Source organism: Capsicum annuum, chromosome 7, assembly GCF_002878395.1.
Source record: "Capsicum annuum cultivar UCD-10X-F1 chromosome 7, UCD10Xv1.1, whole genome shotgun sequence".
Lineage (NCBI taxonomy): Eukaryota > Viridiplantae > Streptophyta > Magnoliopsida > Solanales > Solanaceae > Capsicum > Capsicum annuum.
The window spans coordinates 196,168,360-196,190,317 of record NC_061117.1 but is presented as its reverse complement, the minus strand read 5'-3'; the positions used below and the strand labels follow the sequence as shown (position 1 = coordinate 196,190,317).

At 33.0% G+C, this 21,958-nt stretch overlaps 2 protein-coding genes across 7 annotated transcripts; one reads left to right on the top strand and one right to left on the bottom strand.

Annotated features, from left to right (window-relative positions):
• The first annotated feature begins 545 nt into the window (after nucleotides 1–545).
• Nucleotides 546–18,739, top strand: LOC107878279 (disease resistance RPP13-like protein 4). Of its 6 annotated transcripts, none has more exons than XM_016725210.2 (4): nucleotides 546–824; nucleotides 1,384–1,483; nucleotides 2,043–2,165; nucleotides 15,833–18,739. In XM_016725210.2, exon 4 carries the CDS (start codon nucleotides 15,840–15,842, stop codon nucleotides 18,486–18,488), a length of 2,649 nt encoding a protein of 882 aa, XP_016580696.1. In that variant the 5' UTR covers nucleotides 546–824; nucleotides 1,384–1,483; nucleotides 2,043–2,165; nucleotides 15,833–15,839; the 3' UTR covers nucleotides 18,489–18,739. The 6 variants fall into 6 exon arrangements, with proteins under 6 accessions (XP_016580696.1, XP_016580697.1, XP_016580698.1 ...); XM_016725211.2 differs by having other exon boundaries at nucleotides 572–824; nucleotides 2,008–2,165; XM_016725214.2 differs by lacking the exon at nucleotides 546–824 and adding an exon at nucleotides 854–1,088.
• LOC124885858 lies at nucleotides 5,746–8,391 on the bottom strand. The gene is made up of 6 exons (XM_047394111.1): nucleotides 8,157–8,391; nucleotides 7,007–7,823; nucleotides 6,692–6,772; nucleotides 6,289–6,603; nucleotides 6,104–6,203; nucleotides 5,746–6,009 (listed from the first exon to the last, which is right to left on the bottom strand). The coding sequence occupies exons 1-6, from the start codon at nucleotides 8,389–8,391 to the stop codon at nucleotides 5,746–5,748; spliced, it is 1,812 nt and encodes a 603-aa protein (XP_047250067.1).
• Nucleotides 18,740–21,958: the final 3,219 nt, after the last annotated feature.

Here is a 21,958-nt window from a genome sequence, read left to right as displayed (position 1 = left end):
TACACATCTTATGTAGCAATTCACGTGAGATTGCCATGTAGGATGCACATGTATACTTGTTCAATTTTATACAAGTTTCAATATTACTTGTACACATCCAAAATTGAAGAGCACATATGTTAGTTGACCAAGTCAAATGGCAAGCTAATGTATTATATATGACATTTATATAATAAGATTATGAGAAGGGATTCACCTTAAGAGATCTTAGATAGATAACTTATTCTACTCAAAAAGTTAGTGGCTTAAACTCGTAACCTCACAATGAGTAATTTTGATTTAAATCAACAATAACATATTTAATATAATTTTATAAGTGAAATCTACGAGAATAAAACGTACATAAACTTTACTCTAATCTTTAAAAGATAAAAAAGTTATTTTTGTTGTTCCTTCATGTCAAAAGAAACACAGAATCTGACTACTAAAAAAGAAATGCAAATAAAACAAATCTTAAACATATGGAGAAATTTCTAGTTGTGTCTACACTAATTAAAGAAAATAATTTCCTATAACTACTTAAAATGTGAATAAGAAAATGAGCCTATAAAAATCTCATGTGTTCTTTTTTACTTACCCATCTCTTTTGGAAAAAGGTCGCATGACTAAAATAGCGTTGATAATAACCACAAGCAAAATGGAATCTCCTACCTTCTAGTTCTACTTATCATTTTTGATGCATTAAATTAAAGGAGAAAAGGGACCTTGCTCATTTTTGTATTTCCTTTTAAAATTCCTTTCTCATATATAGGCACTTACCAAGTTTGAAGAAGCAAAACCTTTCTTTTTCTTCTGAACTATAGACTTGTAATCACTAGTTTAAGGTAAATATCCCTTTATCCATTCTTATACTATGCTTCATTGTTTTAATGTTGCTGTTAAACATGCCATATTTTTCTTCAAGTAGTACCTGTCATTTCCTTTACCTCAGTTTTCGTGTTGCTTGATATCGATACTTGTTCTCTTCTTAGTTGTTCTCAATATGACTTATTCACTACTGTATTTGTTTTACATACTTGATTTTTGATATGCTTACTCGCGCCGAACGTCTATCGAAAACAGTTTCTCGGCATATTCACAAGGTAGAGGTAAGGCTGCATACGCATTACCGTCCGTAGATCCTACTTGTGAAATTATACTGGTTATGTTACTGTTATTGTTGTTTAACATTTCATACTTTATACTCTGTTATACTTGAATCATACCAACTATTTAAAAAAATTATGCTACGATACTTAGATATGCCAATAGTTGATGTAAAACATGTACGTTATAGTACTATTTTTTTTTTAATTGTCATATACTTAGTTCCTCTAAGTGTTATTAAATCTTTATGTATGTCTGTTATGTTCCATTTTCTGTTTTAATTTTCTTTGAATTCAGGACTTGTTATTACGCGTTGAAGAGCTTCATTGGAGGAGACACTGCTGGATTTCTAAGTCCTCTGATCAAAACTGTTATCGGAATATCAACTAAAAGTGAGGTAAGAAGTCTCAAGACTCATCTTGAAAAGTTACAATATACTTCATTCATTTCAATTAGTTTGTTTGAAAGTACCAAATTATTCTTTAATCATGTGGTCTTAAATATGTCATGGGAAAATTAAAATTAAAGAATTAAAAAAAAGGTCCTTTTTGAAAAACAATCAAGGGCTTTGATGTGGTTCTTTTTCTTTTTTTCGTTTTTGGTAGTACTTATTTCCGATTTTAATTAGTTTTTCAATGTTTTCTTCAAATTACTTGAATAGAGCATCTTTGTGATAATTTGATATAGTTTCCTCTGTAACCATAAAACGGATTATATAAACTTAAACAATCTTATACATAAACAATCTTATTCATAATCCTTTGTATTATTCAGGAACGTTGAACTTAATGATTTTCACATACACATAGTAACAGTAATTCAATAAAGAATTACTTAACTGAATTCTCCATGGTTTTAGCGGAAGCAAAAGCGTAATAACAGAAGCACTAAATTGTTTCTCTCTCTTTACCTTACTTTCAGAATAATTGTGATGGAGCTTACTCTTCTTTTGGCAGAATGGGTATAGTCAGTTATGTTTTCACGTTCCATCAACGTGATTGGTGGATACAATCATTATCCTACTAGAAGTCAGTAATTGTGGATCCAATCCTACGAGGAGTCAATAATTATTCTACTAGGTAACTTTCCATATAGATTAAAGATTTAACTTATTCAATTATTATTAAACCAATAAATAAATTAATTATGTGGGCCATAGAAATTTACATTCTCCCACTTGGCACACATAATGTTAAGTTAATGGTTTAATAGGTACGTCAATCATGTGCACTATTAATGTTAAATCCAACATCATTTGTCATCGTTAAATAAATCAACTAAAATGAGTCATGGCGGTTGTACGTCCCTTTACTTGACATAGTTCCTTCCATGTACTACAATATTAGTCTATTACCTAACATAACCTTTCAAATACATAATGGGTCCAACGATAATACTTAGAATCCTTTATCTAAGTCAGAACCTGTCATCATTATTCACAATATTATATATAAAAGAGAAAACAGGTAACAACAGAAACATATATAATTTGAGCTCAAAGTGTCAATTTCATAAACATAATAAAGTCTTTACATAAAATCATTCATTGCTATCAATAAGACCCATCCTTTCAACATGTTCAATAAATATTTTGGGCGGTAATCCTTTCGTCAAAGGATCAGCAATCATAAGCTTAGTGCTAATATGTTCAATTGACACTTTATGTTTCTGGACTTCTTCTTTAACCGAAAAGTATTTCAATTCCATATGCTTAGCACCTTTTGAATACTTATCGTTCTTAGAGAAGAAAACTGTGGCGGTATTATCACAATAATTTTTCAGTGGCCTGGCTATATTGTCAACTAGTCCAAGTCCTAAAATAAAATTCCGCAGCCAATTAGCCTGGACTGTGGCCTCAAAGCATACCACAAACTCAGTTTCCATAGTGGATGCAGCTATAACAAACTGCTTCGCACTCTTCCATGATATTGCTCCTCCAGCTAATAGAAATAAATATCCAAATGTGGATTTTCTTGTATCCGCACAACCAGCATAATCTGAATCTGAATATCCAACCACATCTAGATGATCAGATCTTCTATAAGTGAGCATATGATCTTTCGTTCCTTGTAAGTATCGTAATACTTTCTTTGCAGCCTTCCAGTGATCCATTCCAGGATTACTTTGATATCGACCCAACATTCCAATAGAAAAACTGATGTCTGTTCTTGTACATGTTTAGGCGTACATACGACTCCCAACTATTGATGTATAAGGAATATCTTTCATTTGCTTTTATTCCAAGTCATTCTTTGGACATTGATTGAGACTAAACTTATCTCCTTTTTGAATTGGAACGGGACTTGATGAGCATTTTTCTATTCTAAATCTCTCTAATACTTTATTAATATAGATTTTCTGAGACAATTTCAACAATCCTTGTGATCTATCTTGAAATATTTCTATTCCAATCACATAGGATGCCTCACCCATAACTTTCATTTCAAAGTTGTTAGAGAGATATTTCTTGGTATCATGCAACAAACCAAGATCATTAGTAGCAAGCAAGATGTCATCAACCTACAAGACTAACATAATAAACTTACTCCCACTGACCTTCAGATATACACTACAAAAAAATAGCATTTAGCGATACCCCATATTCATCGCTATCATATGAAAATCTGTCGCTAAATAGAAATAGCGACGGAATAGCAATGAAATTTGTTCTGTCGCTATATTGCTCGTTGCTAACCTCATAGTGACAAAAATTGAATTCTGTCGCAAAATTTATGACCAATTAGCGACGAAATAGTTTGGTTATTGATATTACGGACGTACATTTCCGTTGCTATAGCGTTGCTATTCCCAAAATTTATTTTGGTCGTGGCTTAATTTACGACAGAATATTTTGTCGTTGATCCGTTGCAACATAATTTGGTCTACTTATTTAGCAACCAAATTTATCCATCGCTAAAGTTTTTTAGTAGCTACGACTGGTGTTAGTCACTAATTTTTTGTCGCTAATTACAACCGTCTTTAGCAACTAAATTAATCCGTCCCTAAAGTTTTTTAGTAGCAACGACAGAAGTTAGTCACTAATTTTTTGTTGCTAATAATTTTATAAGAAAATAGTTGAAACACGTAAATTATAAAATAATTAAATATCCAACATTCAAATAGATAGCAAAATTCATAACAATTGTGTCCAACACCCACAATTTCAAGTATTTTATCAAACATAAACTAATGTCAAAATAGTCTATCAAAAATTAGTGCAACGATCATGGACTACGAATAATATGAAGCTACGAATCAATGTCGTCATCATCATCATGAGCAGGAGGAGGATGAAGCATGGTCCCATCTTGTACCCTAGTACCACCAACACGTTCAATAACTATCGGAAGAAAATGAGTAGTAAGGGCCGGAATCAATTGCTACTCCTCCATATTTGTTGTCGGTAAAGAAATCAAAGGTGATACTGATGATGTGGAAACATTGCAGGCACGTAGTTTTTTCCCAAAGTAACTTGTAGCTTCAGATCCAAGATCAAACAATCTTTTCTTCTTTTCTCCTCCCGCAGCTTCATAATATGTCTCCAATTGATCTATTTCAGATTCACATTGTACTTTCCCCCGTATAATTTCTTCATACCTTTCCTATAACAAGTGAAGTTATTTCCTGTCTCTAATTGCCTCAGCTGCTGTGTTGCTTTGAGCATTCATAATCTGTCCTGTTGGGCTGCTTTGGTTAGGTGAAACAGGAGATGTCTCAGGAATGATCGGTGTTTGATCGGGTGGCATAGTCGGAATGGAACTTGTATCATCCTGTTCGATTACTGGAGCTGGAATAGAAGGAATTTTTGCATGATTAGCAGCCTTACTCCTGCCTGTGGACTTGCCGGCACGATATCCACCTCGATTTATATCTGAAAAATAACGGTGTCATTAGATTATCACTATTAAAAATCAAATTAAAATGATGCAATATGAAAAATTAGCAGATTATTAAAAGGAAACCAAAAACTTATAAAATGATGATATCTTAGAGAAAAATTAGTAAAAACAACACACAACAAAGCTAAAATAACACATTTTTTTGAAGCACTTGGCACAGTCTATGTTTTGAACTAAAAACAAACTACAACAAAGCAAAAATAGCAGATTCCATAGTTTCTTACTAAAAATAAAATACAACAAAGCTAAAGTAGCAGATATTTATCAAGTTCTATTCACTATCTATGTCTTCTTCAAACTCTTCCTCTTCATCCTTCTCCTCAGTTTCCTCGGTTTCATATTCTTCTTCTGTATATCCATCTTGAATTTCATGATGCTCTTCAAATAAATCATCATTAAGAGGTTCATTCATTTCAAGTACTCCCCCATTTGGATCATGCAATAGAATATCTTCATCTACAGAAACAGACATATCTATCTCATGGACTTCAACTTCTTTAACTTGAAAAGGAACATTCAGTTTTGAAGTTATCACCACTTCCTCAACTGGTAATTCAATAACATTTTGAGGTTTGACCTTCAATACAGCTAGCCAATCTTTTTTGTCCTTTTCCTTGCTTGGATAAGGTACATAACATACTTCCGTTGCTTGCATTGCAAGAATAAAAGGCTCATACTTTTTATATCAATGACGATGGTTAATATCAGCCAATTTGTACCGATCATGCTTCTTAACACCGACATCTACTATTGGATCAAATCATTCGCATTTGAATAACACAATTTGCTTTAAAGGTGCTTCGTGGTATTCCACTTGTATGATCTCTTTTATTCGCCCATAATAATCCCCAAAATTTGGATCCGAGATACAAACTCCACTATTCATTGTTGATCTCATGCTACCATGACATTCTGTGTGAAATTTATATCTGTTAACAAAATAAACTGAATGAGATGTAGCTCCTATTAATGGTTCACGAGCAAGACTACGCAAGTATTCATTTTCAATGGGATTACACCGAGCCTATTTAAAAAAAAACAAAGATCTAGTTAAACATGAGAAGCCAATTTAAGTACATGCATCATTATATGAAAGTTAATATTTATTTAAATCTTACATATCCCTTGAACCATATAGTGAAATTTTCTTCATGGCTCTCGTCTATTTCGCTTTGAGAGAGATTCGAAAATTCTTCTTCCAAATATTGCAGGTACATACTTCATTGCAACAAATTAATTTATATATGAGAAGTCATGATATAAGAATAGATTTTATTATTATTAATTAAGAGAATTTGGTTACCTCACAAATGGCTCAACCTCCTCACAATTTAGTAAAATATAAGTTTGAGCCGCCTTGATTTCATCTAAGATTAAATCTCTTTTCTTTGCTTCTCCCCAAAGTCGACCTGGACGGGAGAATATTGAAAGATTTCCTTTAAGATCTTCCACAACACCACCATCGTCATTACGATCCACATTATGATTTCGTGACATGACATGAGGTTCAAAATAATGAGAAAATAGTTGTGTTGACTCCATCATCAAGTACGCTTCACAAATGGAACCCTCAGCACTAGCTTTATTCATAATCATCTTTCTAAGAGTTCCCAAATACCTATATACAGAAAAAGATGTAACATTATGTTTTGGAAGGTTATGTATTAATTAACCATCACAAGTTTGATATAGAGCTACATATTTACCTTTCAAAAGGATACATCCATCGATATTGCACAGGTCCAGCAACCCTTGCTTCATATGGAAGTGCACAGGAAGATGTTTCACTGAGTCAAAGCCCAGGAGTAAATATGCGTTCCAACTTGCACAAAATTTGTGGAATATCTCTCTCTAATCGCACCATATCATCCATTCGTAGAGTGGTCGAAGTAAGATCCATAAAAAATAAGCTTAATTCTGTAAGTTCCTCCCACACATTACTAGAAAGTAGTTCACGAAAAGCAATAGGCATTAGTCGTTGCATGAACACATGACAATCGTGACTCTTCATTCCAAATAACCTTTTCGCATTTGTGTCTGGCAATCTACCTAAATTTGAAACATACCCATCTGGAAACTTTAAGCATTTCACCCAATTAAACAAGATCGCTTTTGCTTCCTTGTCTAATGTATAGACAACTTTTGGATATTGGCCATTACTATCCTTTCCCGATTGAGGTCGATCATAATATTTTGCCGTATCTAACCGTGACTGCGGATTATCTTTAGTTTTGTCATCAAAATTAAGAACATTGTTAAGTATATTATTAAAGAAGTTTTTCTTAATATGCATAACATCAAGATTATGTCGAATCATGTTAGAACTCCAGTATGGCAAATCCCAAAAGATGCTTCGCATTTTCCACCCACATATCTTACATATTATTTTACTAACTTGTTCTGCATCTAACTCTGTTACATTTATTATCCCTAAATTACAAATCTGGTCCAAAATTTCCTCTCCTGTTCTATTTGTTGGGGGAGGTCTTCTGACAGTCTGGCCTTTAAGAAAGTTCTTTTGATCTCTCCTAAATGGGTGGTGCTGGTCAAGGAACATTCTGTGGCAATCAAACCAGGATTGTTTTCTTCCATGCTGCAATCTAAAAGATTGTGTTTCCTCTATACAATAAGGACATGCTAATTTACCTACAGTACTCCATCCCGATAACATAGAATATGCAGGAAAGTCACTAATTGTCCATATCAAAGCTGCCCTTAATTGAAAGTTTTGCCTTTTTGAGATGTCAAATGCTTCCACACCTGTCTCCCACAACAAGGTCAACTCCTTAATTAGGGGTTGCAAATAAACATCAATTTTATGTTTGGGATTGCTGGGACCTGGAACAATGATAGTTAAGAACATATAAGCCTCTTTCATGCACATTCCTGGAGGTAAATTGTATGGAGTAACAATCACTGGCCACGAAGAATATTTTCTTCCAGACTGACTGAATGGTTGAAAACCATCTGTACATAACCCCAACCTGACATTTCTTGGTTCAGCGGCAAAAAAAAAAGATGACTTTCATTGAGTGCTTCCAAGCCTCAGAATCTGATGGATGACGCATCACACCATTCTTTTTTTTACGCTCATGATGCCATCTCATGTTAGCAGCTGTAGCATAAGATGCATATAATCTTTGTACTCTCGGAATCAAAGGAAAATAATACATTCTCTTGTAAGGGACCAATTTCCTCTTACGAGAGCCAACACAACGCTTATACAACGAATATCTTTACAAGATGTAAGGTGTCCATCATCATCACCCCAATACAACATACATCCTGATTCACAACAATCAATCTTTTCAACTGGCAAACACAAGCTACTCACTAACTTCTTCGTCTGATAATAGTTATCAAGCACGATGTTATCTTCAGGTAAAGACTCCTTAAGCAATTGCATTATTTAGTTATAGCCTCTCTTTGACATATTTTTCTCCATTTTAATATTCAACATTCGAGAGACAACTGCAAGTTGAGAGAGGGATGAACCGGGATATAATTCTGTATCAGCAACATCTAACAAATCATAAAATTTTTTGGAAACGGGATTAGGATCTTCCTCCATTGAATGTTGAAAAGGATGAGATGACTCGGGTTCACTATTTCTATAAGATTGCCAACTTGAACTATGAGAAAAGTTGGGACCAGCTGCATCCAAAATCATTTGTCGGTATAGATTCTCTTCGAATATTGGTTGACCACCACCATGCAATGCATTACCATAAGAAGTCTCACTTTTATCATCTCTTTTCCCTTGATGCTTCTAAATAAAATAGTTCTCAATAAATCCAGATTGATAAAGGTGACATTTAACAGTTTCAACATCCATGAATTTATAGTTCTGACATTTTGCACATGGACATCTAACTTTGTCACCACTCATACGATTTGGTTGAAAACATGCAAATTGACTAAATTCATCCACCCCGGTTACAAATCTAGAGTATAAACCCCCTTGGCCATCTAACCTCTCATACATCTAACTACGCTCTAGATTATTCATGCTCCTATTAAGGTTGAAATAAAAAAAAGAATAATCAGTGCTAATTAACCAGCTTAATAAGAAACACGACAATTAGTCTTAATTAATAATTAACCCTATTGGAAATGTTTATTAACAAATATGATAATGTATGATCATGCTCTATATAAAGAACTACTTAGCAAAGAAAGCATAATTAAGTTGATCAATTGACAGTTAAATAGTTTCACTAAATTATTCAAACTTATGCTCTTAAAGTAAAAAACAAAACTAGTTTACCTTTAAAATAAGATAAAAGTGATACATACTTCTATTTTACGTTACAAACATAATCGAGAAGCTAACAAGCTTACCAAGAAAAATTAAAAAGTCGAAAGAAAGTTTTAAAACACACCTGATTGAATACAATGCTCCACTTATTTTACCACCAATCTACAAGTGCACTACACCAATTCCAGTAAAAAGACACCTGAAAGGTAAGTGTATCAAATAAGTATTTGAATATATGACACACCCCGTTAACATTTTTTCAGAATCCAAGCAACATTGATGTACATACAAAACATTTGTAAAGAATCGATTATCGGTTTATTGGTTAAAACTATTTTCCTTATATATTTTAGAGCTTCCGTGGAATATAGAAGTATTATGGAATAACTTTTTTTTCTTCAGTACAATTGGATAAATAACATATGATGTACATATGATGCCTAAATAACATGGAATAACTTTTTATCTTCAGTACAGTTGAATAATTTTATTATGTGTTTTGTGAAGTACCTCTAAATTTTCATACAATTGCAAGACTAACTTAAGGATTCAAAAAGCTCCTCTTATAATTAGAGAAGAAGTTAATGCATCATTTTGGAAGCATTGGTTGCTAGAAACTACCCTAAGAAGAAAACCACTTGTTTAACTTTAATTACGAAATTGATACATATGATTCAAACCATACACATTGATAGAAAAGGGTATATTTTAAAACAATCCAGTTTCAACTTCTAACTTCGCCATTCAACTAATAAACCGACCATATAAGACAAAAGTTTACATTGCTTCACTAGCCATAGTCCAAAGGAATTATTATGATGCTTTTGTATCAGTATCCAAACAATCCTCCAGCATGCTTTTAGACTCACAATGTGAAGAAACCAATCTTTCCCTCCCTGGACGAATAAATACTCAAAAGTGCTAAAGCATATTCCAACTACCAAAGATGGATTTCTACCGTAGGACTAGGCAAAGTTAAATACCTCAGAGGATAGCTCTAAATCACAGAACATACAAATAGACAAGATTTTTTTGAAGTAAGCTTAAAATAACACAACCCATTATAGAAATATTTCAACATGTAGCGGGGGATTAAAAACCAGCAGGATGACTCAATAAACCAAAGTTGTTGATTCTTTACGAGAAGTCAAACTTTCTACATTATTGGTTGATGCCCTACTTCCTAAACCACCTCACTCGACGGATTAAATGGAAAATAAAGGACAAGACAGGGTAGTAGTGTCACACATCATAACAACACTTACAAAGAACATAAAGCGGAAAATGCCTCAAATAGTTGGTTCCATCAAAGCCAAAAGAAAGTAGTCGGGAATCAAGAATCTTTCCTTGCAGATCAGTTCAGAAATTACATGCAAATGGAATTAATCAGTTGAATAGAGGTCAAATTGGAAGCACGTATCCAAGAACTTGAAGATCGAAAGCTGATTCAGTAAAAAGGAAGATAAGTGAAGCAAGAGTAGTGAAGAATTTTGATCTAGAAATGGAGAGGCACATCAATATAGAGGGGAAAGTATCTCATTTTAGAGAGGAAGAGATGGGGGGGAGGGGTGGAAATGAATAAAACCCTAGAGGCCCCCCCTTTTCTATAGTAAAAATAATTAATTAGAAAACTATAATTAATATTTTACGACGGCATAGTTGGTCGCTAAACAAAAAACTTTTTTTTTAAAAAAAATGAAGGGCACCGACGAAAGTTTGTTGCTAAATCCGTTTCTACGAAATAATTAACATAGCGACCAAAAACTTCGTTGGTAATCCATCACTAAATTTGGGTGCTAATTTTTCCTGCTATTATTTAGTGACGAAAATTAAATTCCGTCACTGATTCGTTGCTAAGAACATATCAAAAAATTGGACTGCAATGTCTGCGACCAAATTGAATGTTCCGTTGCTAATCCGTCGCTACATAGTGACGAAATTTGGTCTGTCAGTAAATTTCGTTGCTAAACACAGTTTTTTTGGTAGTGATATACACCGATCAACAATGTTTTCTTTAAATCCAAAGGTGACAATCATTTCGTTAAACTTAAGATACCATTGTCGGGAAGCTTGCTTAAGTCCATATATTGACTTCTTAAGTTTACACACCATGTGTTCCTTTCCTTTAATAGAAAACCCCTCAGGTTGATTCATATAAACTTTTTCCTCTAAATTTCCATTTAGAAATGCTGTTTTCACATCCATTTAATGTAGCTCTAAGTCATAATGAGCTACCGAGGCCATTATAATTCTGAGTGAATCTTTTCTATTGATATGTGAAAACGTCTCTTTATAGTCAATGCCATCTTTTTGAGTAAAACCTTTGGTAACAAGTCTGGCCTTGTGATGTTCGATATTGCCAGTTGAGTTGCGTTTGGTCTTAAAGACCCATTTACACCCAACTCTTTTGCAACCTTCGAGTAATTCAACAAGGCCCCAAACTTCATTCTGTTCCATAGATTTTAACTCATCTTTCATAGTATTTATCCATTTATCAAAATTATTGCTTTCAATGGCTTGTGAAAATAAAACTGGATCATCATCAATTCCCAAGTTAGTTTCTGACTCATATAGATATACCAAATAATCATAAAAAATAGCAGATCTCTTTTGTCTTTGAGATCTTCTTGATACTACTTCTTGTGGTTCATTTACAACAGGTTCATCAATCATGGCTTCATTAATAGGAATATTAATTTGTTGTTCTTGTTGATTACTTTGTTGTACAACATCTTCAGGAAAAACAAATTTAAAAGAATTACAGGGTAGAGGAATTCGTACTCTAACTTCTTTAATTTCCACATTACGTGCTTCTTCACTCCCACTAACTTCGCCATTCTCAATAAATCTAGCGTTTCCAGTTTCAACTATTCTCGTACTATGATTAGACGGTAAAATCCATACCCCTTTGATTTTTCAGGATAACCAATGAAGAAATCACTGATTGTTCTTGAATCCAGTTTCTTTTCTTGTGGATTATAAACTCTAACTTCTGCCGGAAAACCCCAAACATGCAGGTGCCTCAAACTAGGTTTCCTACCAGTCTACAGTTTAAAAGGTGTCTTTGGGACTGCTTTACTGGGAACCCTATTTAGCAAGTAAACGGCAGTCCTTAAAGCATACATCCATAAAGAAGGAGGTAAAGATGAATTACTTAACATACTCCTAACTATATCCATTAATGTACGATTACGCCTTTCTGCCACACCATTTTGTTGTGGTGTGCCAGGCATTGTGCATTGAGAACATATGCCACGCTTTTTGAGGAATTTAGCAAATGGACCTGGGTGTTGTCCACTTTCATCACATCTTCAATAGTATTCACCACCTTTATCAGACCTGATTATTTTCATATTTCTATTTAGTTGTCTTTTAACCTCAGTAATAAATACCTCTAAGGCATTAATCGCTTGAGATTTTTCATGCAATAAATAGATATATCCATAATGTGAAAAGTCATCAATAAAAGTGATAAAATATTTTTCTTTATTGAAAGATGTGATATCAAAAGGACCACATATATCAGTGTGTATAATTTCAAGAAGCTGTGTGCTTCTTGTGGCTCCTTTCTTTGTGTGTTTTGTTTGTTTTCCTTTAATACAATCTACACAAATATTAAGATTAGTAAAATGTAAATCTAGAAGAATTTCATTCTAAACTAATCTTTCCAGCCTTTTTTTAGATATGTGACCTAAACTTTTATGCCACAAGTAAGCAGATTGTTCATTCACCAAACTTCTTTTGGTACCAACATTATGATGCATAGTTAAGAGTGTTTCGGCAAAAAGATTATCAAGATTCAGTTTGTATAAATTATCACAAAGAATACCAGTACCAATGAGATAATTATTTTTAAACAAACTAAAACATCCATTACCAAAATTAAAAGAATATCCAGTCTTATCCAACTTAGACAAAGAAACTAAATTTCTCGAAAGAGAAGGGACATAATAAGTTTCAACTAAATCTAAGTGACGCCCAGTATCGAGAATCAGACAATAAGTCCCAACAGCTTCAACTGGAGCCTTCACTCTATTCCCCATGTAAACAAATCTTTCATTCTTGTTTATGGTTTGGATTGTAAGGAATCCCTGCATAGTATTAGAAACATAAACAGTACAACCAGAGTCAATCCACTAAGTATTATAAGTAACTTTAGTTAAATTTGATTCAAGATTTGTAAAAGCACAAGGCTTACCTTTCTTCTCAAACCATGCCTTACGTTTCAGTCAATCTTTCTGAAAGTGTCCAGAGAAATGACATTTTCCATTCTTGTTCCCTTTATTATGTACTTGAGATGAGGACTGATTAATATTAAGTTGCTTCTGTTGTCCCTTACCATGCTTCTTTCCTTTTTTTTCAGCTCCTTGATATTTTACATAATTAATGGAGTGGGTTCCTTAATTCTTTAGCCTCGTTTCCTCTTGAACCAACATACCATGAAATTCATGCACATTTCATTTGTCTTTCATGGTGTTGTATTTCATTTGGAAAGGACCATACTCAGACGATAATGAGTTGATAATGAACTGCACAAGGAAATTCTGTTCCACTTCCATTCCCATTGACTTAAGTCTTGCTGCTATATTTGTCATTTCAATGACATGCTCATGCATAGTACGTGAACCATCAAACTTTATGTCAAAGTACCCATTAGTATCCCAGCAAGAGACTTATTAGCAGTTTGGGAAGACTCTTCCACAAGTTTCAGAAGTTCTTTCGCACTTTCAGTTTTGGGAAGAGTAGTTTTAATGTTGCCCGCAATATTCATTCGCGTAAACATTAGGCCTAATCTGTTAGACCGATCCCAGTGCTTATAATAGGACTTTTCTTCATCATTGCTAGCTTCAGTAATAGTAGTTGGTTTTTCAGAGTAAAGTGCAACATCAAGATCTAAAACCCTAAGATGAAATTTGATCTGTTCGCACCAATTTGAAAAGTTAAGTCCATTAAAAGTCGTAACAGAGGCAGAGTGTGAATGAAGGGCAAGTGCTGAAATAGAACATACTCATTTGTTAATACTTTGAGTTACGAGTTTAAACACATTATCAAATTCAAAAATAACTTACTTAAATGTATATTGATGTTCTCCTTTGGGCGAAACATCAAAATACAACTTTAAACATAATGATGCTTAAAATATATTTAACACAAAATAATAATATTTAATGCATCAATTAATAATATTTATCATCTTTGAATAAATAAATAAAACTAACGATACATCAAAATTATCTCTTTAATATTTATTGGTCATACAAACAAACAATCAATCCTTGGGCGATCCACAAATGTCTTATGACCAAAAATTTAATGTACCCATAATTATTAGATCAATTATAAGCATCAAGATAAATGGGTAATTAATTTAAACTTTAACCTTTATTTTGGAATTAATTTCATAAAGATTTCACCACTTTGGTGATTAACGAATCTTACATATATGATTCCAAGTTATATTAAGAAACAATAAATTTTATTATTGCATACTACAACGTTCTAACAACAAAGAGTTGTTTCTTTAATATTTAAAATAACAAAGATTAAACTCATGTTATTTTAAATAGAATCAATTATAATAATATCAATATTTCAAATTTCGTTATTCAATAATTGTGAAATTTCTAACAAACATAATTAAAATTCACAAGATCTGGAGAAACATTAATTTTAATGGAAAATCACTTGTTTCAAAAACCAGGCTTTGATACCACATGTAAGCATAAAACGGATTATATAAACTTAAACAATCTTATACATAAACAATCCTATCCATAATCCTCTGTATTATTCAGGAACGTTGAACTTAATGATTTTCACTTACACATAATAACATTAATTCAGTAAAGAATTACTTACCTGAATTCTCCATGGTTTTAGCGGAAGCAACAGCGTAATAGCAGAAGCACTGAATTGTTTTTCTCTCTTTACCTTACTTTCAGAATAATTGTGATGGAGCTTATCCTTCTTTTGATAGAGAGAGGACGCCTTTTATAATGGGAATAGTCAGTTATGTTTTCACGTTCCATCAACGTGATTGGTGGATACAATCATTATGAGTCAGTAATTGTAGATACAATCCTACTAGGAGTCAGTAATCATCCTACTAGGTAACTTTCCATATAGATTAAGGATTTAACTTATTCAATTATTATTAAACCAATAAATAAATTAATTATGTGGGACATAGAAATTTACATCCTCGACCAATTATTTTCCCTTACTTCCAAAACATGTTCAGTTAAGTAACACTGTTCCAAGCATGCAGAGTAGATTTTTCATATGATCATTCAATTAATAGTTAGTGTCTCAAAAACTCTTCAAAAAACCCTCTGTGTTTTGCCGATATGGGACTCCTTTCTAAGTTGGGGTGTAACATAACTATACAACTATAAACTCTCTTCTAACATTATCTGATATGGCAGAAAATAATTGTCTGTAAATGAAGTAATTACTGATATAGGATCTGTATCAGATGACTAATACCAAAAAGAGAAACATTTAACTACCTTTGAGCAAGACTCTTATTTTCTGCTTCCTTTAGTGTCTACGAGGACTCATTACATTTTCAATTTTGATAAATTTGCAGCTGAGATATGGGAGACCCAATCACAAGTGCTGTAGCTAACCTCATCGTAACAGACTTGTCAAAACAAGTGAATATGCATGCTCAATATGCTATCCAATTTGAAAGTCAGTTTGCGGAGATGAAGAGAGAGCTGGATCGCATGCGTTCGTATCTCACTGAAGCAAACAGGATGAAAAGAAACAATGAGTCTGTCAAGTCAACCTTATCTGAACTTAATGAACTAATTTATGAAGCAGATGATGTGATCACGGATTGCCAAATTCGTGAAGACTATCTGAGGATGAAAGGGAATCCTTCTTGCTTATTTCCGTCTCTGGGGGAAATTTCTTTCAGATACAACACCGGAAGGAAACTGACAGAACTAAACAAGGAGATGGTGAAAATGCATGAGAAACTGAGGACTTTTGTTGGTCCAATAACTGAACAATCCAGAAGTGACGGAAGCAGCAGCAGACGGACTAGATGGACCTCACACATTTTTGATAAAGATGATATTGTGGGGTTATCAGAAGATACAACAAAAATAAAAAAATGGATCCTACCTCACAGCGAGTCATTACATTGTGTTGGCATTGTAGGGATGGGTGGTTTGGGTAAAACCACAGTCGCGCAAAAGATCTACCATGACATACAAGTGAATGCGAGATTTCAAAAGAAAGTTTGGGTTTCAATATCTCAAACTTATGATGAGCTTTCCATCATGAAGGGAATTTTGAAACAGCTGAGTGCAGATGATAGTGGAACTGACAAAGGAGACTTGCTAAACAGAATTCGTGAAGCGCTTTCACATAAGTCGTTCCTGATTGTCATGGATGATGTATGGGATATTGTTGATGGATGGTGGGATAGGATCTCCAAGGGATTGCCCAAGTTTACAGAGCACAATTGTTGTATTATAATCACATCTAGAAATGAGGATGTAGTCAGGAGGATGGGAGCCACAGAATCAAGAATTCATCGACCAAGATTGCTTGATGAAGAAGAGAGTTGGTCGTTGTTTTGCAAAGTTGCATTTTTATCAACTAATGGAAAGTGCAATTCTCAATTGAAAGATGTTGGAAGAGAGATCGTGCGCAAATGTCATGGTCTTCCTTTAGCAATCAAAACCACAGGTGGGATGTTATCATCAAAGCCACATTCACTCGTGGAGTGGATGAGGATATGTAAAAATTTTCGAGAGCAATTGGTATCAGATAGTGCAAGCAATAGCTCTGTAATGGCTTCGTTGCAGCTAAGTTATGATGAGCTTCCTTCTCGTCTAAAACAATGCATATTGTGCTTCTCAATCTATCCAGATGACCATGAAATTGAGGCGGAACAATTGGTTCGTTGGTGGGTAGGGGAAGGATTGGTTCGTGGCGATGGCACAGAAACTGCAACAGATGTAGCTTTTAATCATTTGTCTGAACTGGTAAGTAGGTGCTTGGTTGAAGCTGTCCAAAGAAGAAACTTTGATGGCAGAGTTTACAGTTGCAAGATGCATGACATGGTTAGGGACATGATAATTCTAATGGCAGAAGATGAGAAGTTTTGTAGCTTTAATAGAGGTAGGCACATAGCTACTGTTGACTCTAGGCACTTGGGGGTCATGAAGGAAACAACTTTCCAGTCCTTGGCTGGGAACTCAAAGCTAAGAGCACTTCTTCTCACTACTACAAATTTCATTGGCTTCAACAGGAAAATTGCTCTAGCTGAAATCAAGACTCTAAGGGTCTTGGACTTGTCATGTGTCAAGCTAGACAAGATCTGTTTACCTGATCTATGGCAATGGATCACAGCACTTAAGCGACTAGTGTATTTAAACCTTAGAGATGTTGCAAACCTGGAAGAAATTCCAGACTCTGTGAGGAAGTTATGGGGCCTCCAAATACTGGTAATCCGAGAATGCAAGGAACTGAAAAGGCTACCAACATCAATCACAACACTTCCAAGATTGGCAATTCTTGATGTTGGAGGTTGTCCATCTTTTTCATGCTTACCACAAGGTCTCTCTGGGCTTTCAAATCTTGAAGAGCTGTATGGATTCAAGATACCGAGTCTAGCAACAACAGAAGCCTGTCGCCTTAGTGAGGTCGTGACACTGACTCAACTTCGAGTACTGCAATTAGACATAACGGAGGAAAGCACGATAGAGGAGAAGGAATTGGCTGCACTGAAACAACTTCAACTACTAAGGGTGTTATCAATCAATGCAGGCGACTGTGAAAACAAGGACATCATAAGGAAACTGGATAACCTATCACCACCAACGCATGTTGAAGAATTATATCTAAGGCACTTCCTTGGAGAAACCACACCAGCATGGCTCAACCCCATTTCACTTCCCCAACTGCAGTACCTTTGCATCGAAGATTCAAGAGTGATTAGTCACATGACTGAAAATTTCTGGGGAGATAATAAGGGTAGCTGGAACGTCGAAGGACTGTGCTTGAAATTCCTGCCAAGGCTGAAGGAAACATGGGAAACATTCCAAAGTGCAATGCCTGCCCTCAAATACTTAGAAATCAGCCACTGCAACTCCCTGGAAAACTTCCCATGTAACGTTGAGGGTTTAGGATATTGGACAAAGCCAGAGGAAGAAGTGGAAAACAAGGAAGAACAAGACGTGATTTCATGTCACGGAGGCAATGAAGGTGAAGTCGAGGAAGTACACTGAAATTATAGGATTTCCAATCTTCAGTTTCAGTACACATTTGTGCATTTCTTTTTTTTTTTTTTTGGTTTGGGAAACTGGTATGATATTATGTGTTGGCACAGTGGAGACTTATTTGCTAGTTTGTATGCTTGTTTTACAAAATATCAGTCACATGTTTGTCGAGGCTTTATTCGAATATAGTTTTTATGTAATGGACAGTTATTCTGTATAGTTTGCTGATTTATATGATTGTGGCTTCGGATTTTGTTGCAGAAAGTATTGTGGCCTTAATATCTATTTGAAGTTCCTTAAGAGGAAAAATCAATATGGACATTGATAGAGTATGTTAGAAATTAGAAATGTGTAACATAGTGTTTCGCTATTCTGCTTGCATATTTGCATCCAGCAACAATTTTGGAGCTATAAGAAGCACTCTTTCAACATACATCTAACAAAAATGCTAATGCTTTACTGGCAAAAACTAAGAAAGCTTATTATCTTCCAACTTAAAAGTTCGAGACATTCCATGAATGTCGAATGTCTTGGACACGAAAATATCAGGTGCTGTCACCTCCACGACATCAGAGACCAAAATCGGCGAAAAATTACTCTTAGAAATAGTAACATTCAAACCAGGAGCCAGTGTCTTGAGTGATGATACAATAGGCAAGAAAGCCAATTCCATAAAAGTATACCTCTTCGGCATTGTATGAAGCCTTACAATTCTTTCAAGCAATGGTGAAGGAGACAATAAAAATCGCAAACTCGGAGGAGCAAAGATTGTTACAGAACTCAAATTAGCAGAATCATGAATAATCCATCAAGAACAGAATGCGACTCATTAGCAATCGAACACGTACTCATTCGAGCTCAGATATTTATTGATTCTTGACCAGTCAACCATGTTCTTCGTATCGTTAGCGCTTTCGTTAAACATTTCTTCACAAAGAGGCGATCGAATAACGTCCATATGTTCGTCTATTGGATGAACACTAATTTATTACTACTTCATTTAAAAAAAAAATAATCTATTTTGACTTACACAAAATTTAACAAAATAAAGAACATTTTTCAATTTTGTGCCTTAAATTAAAATTGTGTTAGATGTACTAAAATGTTCTTTAATCTTGTGGTGTTAAACATGTCATCTGGAAAATTGAAATTAAAATATTGACAAAAAGAGAAAGAAGACATTCTTTTTTAAACAAACTAAAAAAGAAAATAGGTCATTCTTTTTTAAACGGAGAGAATATAAAACAATTAGTTATTTAATTTTAATAAAGAATATATTAAATAGATCAATTATTCGGCTATGTGTTCACTTATATAACTAGTGAACTCGATCATGCATTACGTGATCATAAATTCAATCTATGAACTCGATCACGCTTTGCGTGACCATAAATTCAATCTTTTTATGATGTTTTTTACATCGGTGAAACTATTGTCTTCATTTAACTGCGCAGGAATATGAACAAAACACGTGCATCCAAACACTCGCAAATGCTTATTATAGTACTGCCCCAATAAGAAGTTCGTGGTACCTCACAATTCAAAAGTCTCTCTACGGTTGAAGAATGAGCATGTTCTTGGGCCATCACAGAAACAAGAATGTAAAGTTTGGTTTTAATATATATATATATATATATATATATATATATATATATGATTTTGTTTAGATATCTAATTGTGTTATGTAATTTAATGTAGAGTATTAATATTTAAACCTATTTTAGATATAAATATATATATATATATATATATATATTTATATATATATGATTTTGTTTAGATATCTAATTGTGTTATGTAATTTAATGTAGAGTATTAATATTTAAACCTATTTTAGATATAACGTAAGGAGAAAAATTTTGTATTAGCTTGTGATACTATATAAAAGTTTTTAATAATTTTCTATACATTTGATTCTACTAAAATACCTATATTGTGATTTTATCATTTCTTGGTCTTATAATTGATTTTTCTATTTTTCTAACTCGATTAAATTTATAGTAAAAATTTACTAATACTTTTCACAATTGTGCAACGTCCAACAAAAGAGTGATACATCACCTACTTAATGCCTAATATTACTATATATAAGTAGATAGATATAATGTTAAATATAGTAAATAAAATATAAATAATTTTGATTATTAAATACATTGTAAAAAAAAAAGCAAATTATTGATTCTTTTCTTTCATTTACTTTAGATTTCATGGAATTCTCCTATTTTGACTGAATCAGATTTATAAACATGAGTTATAAATAAAATTATAATAACTAATTTGCATCTAAACAAAAATACAAACTTGTTATAATAAAAATTCAAACTAAATAAATTACATAAAGAAAACACACAATACACACATCTTTTTTAACATTCTTATTATAAAAAAATAAATGAGAAAAGAAATACAAAATAAGTGCACAAGATATACATATTATTCAATTCATTTGATTTTTTTTCTTCTAAAGTAAAAATGAATAACGAAAATAGATGAAAAACGAAATAGCATAATTGTTGGAATCTTGTCTAATACGTCGATAAATCGATCAACATTCAAGAGTCTTTTTCATCGAGTTAAATTAAAGCATGAATTTGATACTACAACAGTAATATAAGAAAAACACTAATTCAAAAATAGAATAAAAAGGATAACCTTGAGTTGGGGGCAGCATGAAATAAAAAAGAATAGTCTTGAGTGGGGATTTCATGAACCACAAGTTATGAATTTATATAGATGAAAATTAAGGAATATAAAAAAATATCTTAAATTTTATTATTAAATAGATGGAGGTTATGAATATGAAAACTAAAAATCATGGAGTTAATGATGTTATTGAGAGTAGAAGTTTATTAGGTATGAGTTATAGAGGTGTTATTGAGAGTAGAAGTTTATTTGGTATGAGTTATGGAGGTGAAATAGGAAAACAAATAAAGGAGAAAAAAATAAAATAAAGCTAATCTATTTGTTAATTAAGGATCAACCTAATATAATATTATTCTTGATAGTGAAATTATCAATCTGTATTTATGTTATAAAATTTACAGTTAAACATAAATAATCAATTGCACTAAAATTTACGTTTCTAAAGGTTTGAACCAATACACAATTAAATTTAAAATGTTATTTGGCTAGAAAAACTATCATTAAATTGTGTTTAAAGACTTTTGAATGAAAATCTGGGTGGAGTATTAATTAATAAAATACATTAAAAAATAAGAAAAAAATAAAGGAGTAGTAATTGACATATATTCTTACATAATATTAAGTAAAGAATTATAGGAAAAATTATCAAAAATATGAGAAAAAAAATATAAATAAATTTTTTGGCCATAGAAAGGTACCACATCACCTTACCTATATTTTCTTTATTATTATATATATATTACATGTCTTTTAAACTTAGAAAAAAAGTCAAAAGAATCAAAAAAAAAAATAATGAATTTAATTAAATTATGAAGGTACTGTTACACAAGAACCAA